Source organism: Austrofundulus limnaeus, unplaced genomic scaffold, assembly GCF_001266775.1.
Source record: "Austrofundulus limnaeus strain Quisiro unplaced genomic scaffold, Austrofundulus_limnaeus-1.0 Scaffold343, whole genome shotgun sequence".
Classification (NCBI taxonomy): Eukaryota; Metazoa; Chordata; class Actinopteri; order Cyprinodontiformes; family Rivulidae; genus Austrofundulus; species Austrofundulus limnaeus.
Window position 1 is genome coordinate 81569 of NW_013952745.1, and position 1176 is coordinate 82744.

The 1176-nt window shown below is 36.1% G+C and overlaps 1 protein-coding gene across 2 annotated transcripts in view; it reads right to left on the minus strand.

The window, feature by feature from the left end:
• Positions 1-313: 313 nt before the first annotated feature.
• si:dkey-220o5.5 (actin filament-associated protein 1-like 2) overlaps positions 314-1176 on the minus strand; it is a 22082-nt gene continuing 21219 nt past the window's right edge. For both annotated transcript variants that reach the window (XM_014022775.1, XM_014022776.1), the window contains exons 15-16: positions 775-885; positions 314-660 (exon numbers count right to left, since the gene is read on the minus strand). In XM_014022775.1, coding sequence (XP_013878229.1) covers positions 634-660; positions 775-885 — 138 coding nt within the window. In that variant the 3' untranslated portion in view covers positions 314-633. The remainder of the gene's footprint in view (positions 661-774; positions 886-1176) is intronic.

Here is a 1176-nt window from a genome sequence, read left to right on the forward strand (position 1 = left end):
ATCATCAGTTATACATAGTGTGGGTCAGTCTGAGGTGAAAACAGTATCAAAAACATCAAAGTGACCATGAAGAAAACAAACTTCCTGGAACTTTTCTGACCTCTGATGAGCAGCGGCTTCGTCTAATAAAATAACTTCAAATATAAAAACTTCCTGTTTTCAGTAATTAAGTATTTTATCTGAACTCTGGCGCCTCCTCTGGACATCAGGAGTCACTGCAGCCACAAATTTAAATATTTAGTTGTGAAAATAACAGATCTTATTTGATCAAAAACATTTTACCTCATCAGGTTTTACTTTTTTTATATCTCCAATTAAAAAATATTATTTTACAAATTATACATAAATATTTTAAGGTCAGTTTTCTGACTTTTTAGTTTATATTTTTCTCTGCCTGGTGTTCAGACGAACAAAATTCATCAATTTTTTTTTTAATTTTAGAGACTAAAACAAAGAGTTAAATTCAGAGATAAAGTTGACTTGTCAGGAATTTGTTAATCTTTATTAGTTATTTTATCTGGTTCATTGAAACAGCTGCTGGATTTGTTTTGGGTCTACCTGAGTCCAAACAACCAATCAGAGCGCTGCCTCTTCAGGACAGGATCATCATCGTTCAGGTAGGTTCTAACAAGTTCAAGCAGCAGCTTTGGCCTCCCACTCCTGGACAAACAATGAAAACATCCAACATTTTAAAATGTTTTCAATTATCTGAACTGTCAAATATAAAACTGAGACCAGAACCAGGACCTGGACCTGGACCAGGAGGATTCTCACCTTCTTCCTCTGGAAAACTTTTCCATGTTCGATGAAGAGTGCTGAAGGAGCTCGTCTCAGGGAGCTCTTAGCTGAGGCTGTCCGTCGCAGCAGAGGGTTCAGGAAGCCCATCTGGACCAGCAGAGACCAGCAGGGACCGACAGAGACCAGCAGGGACCAGTAGAGACCAGCAGGGACCATTAAACCAACAGGCAGACAGTTCTAATGTTGCTAAAACCAGTTTTTCTGCATCATGTATGGGTGCTGTTTGTAAAGTTACACAGTCAAAAATTACCACCAATATTTTTGTTTTATTTAGACTTTTATTAAAAAAAAAGAACAGATTTATTTTTCAAAGTCAGTTTTTCACCATATGATTCATACATTTATAAATGTCATAGTTTATAAACTAAATATTTAACT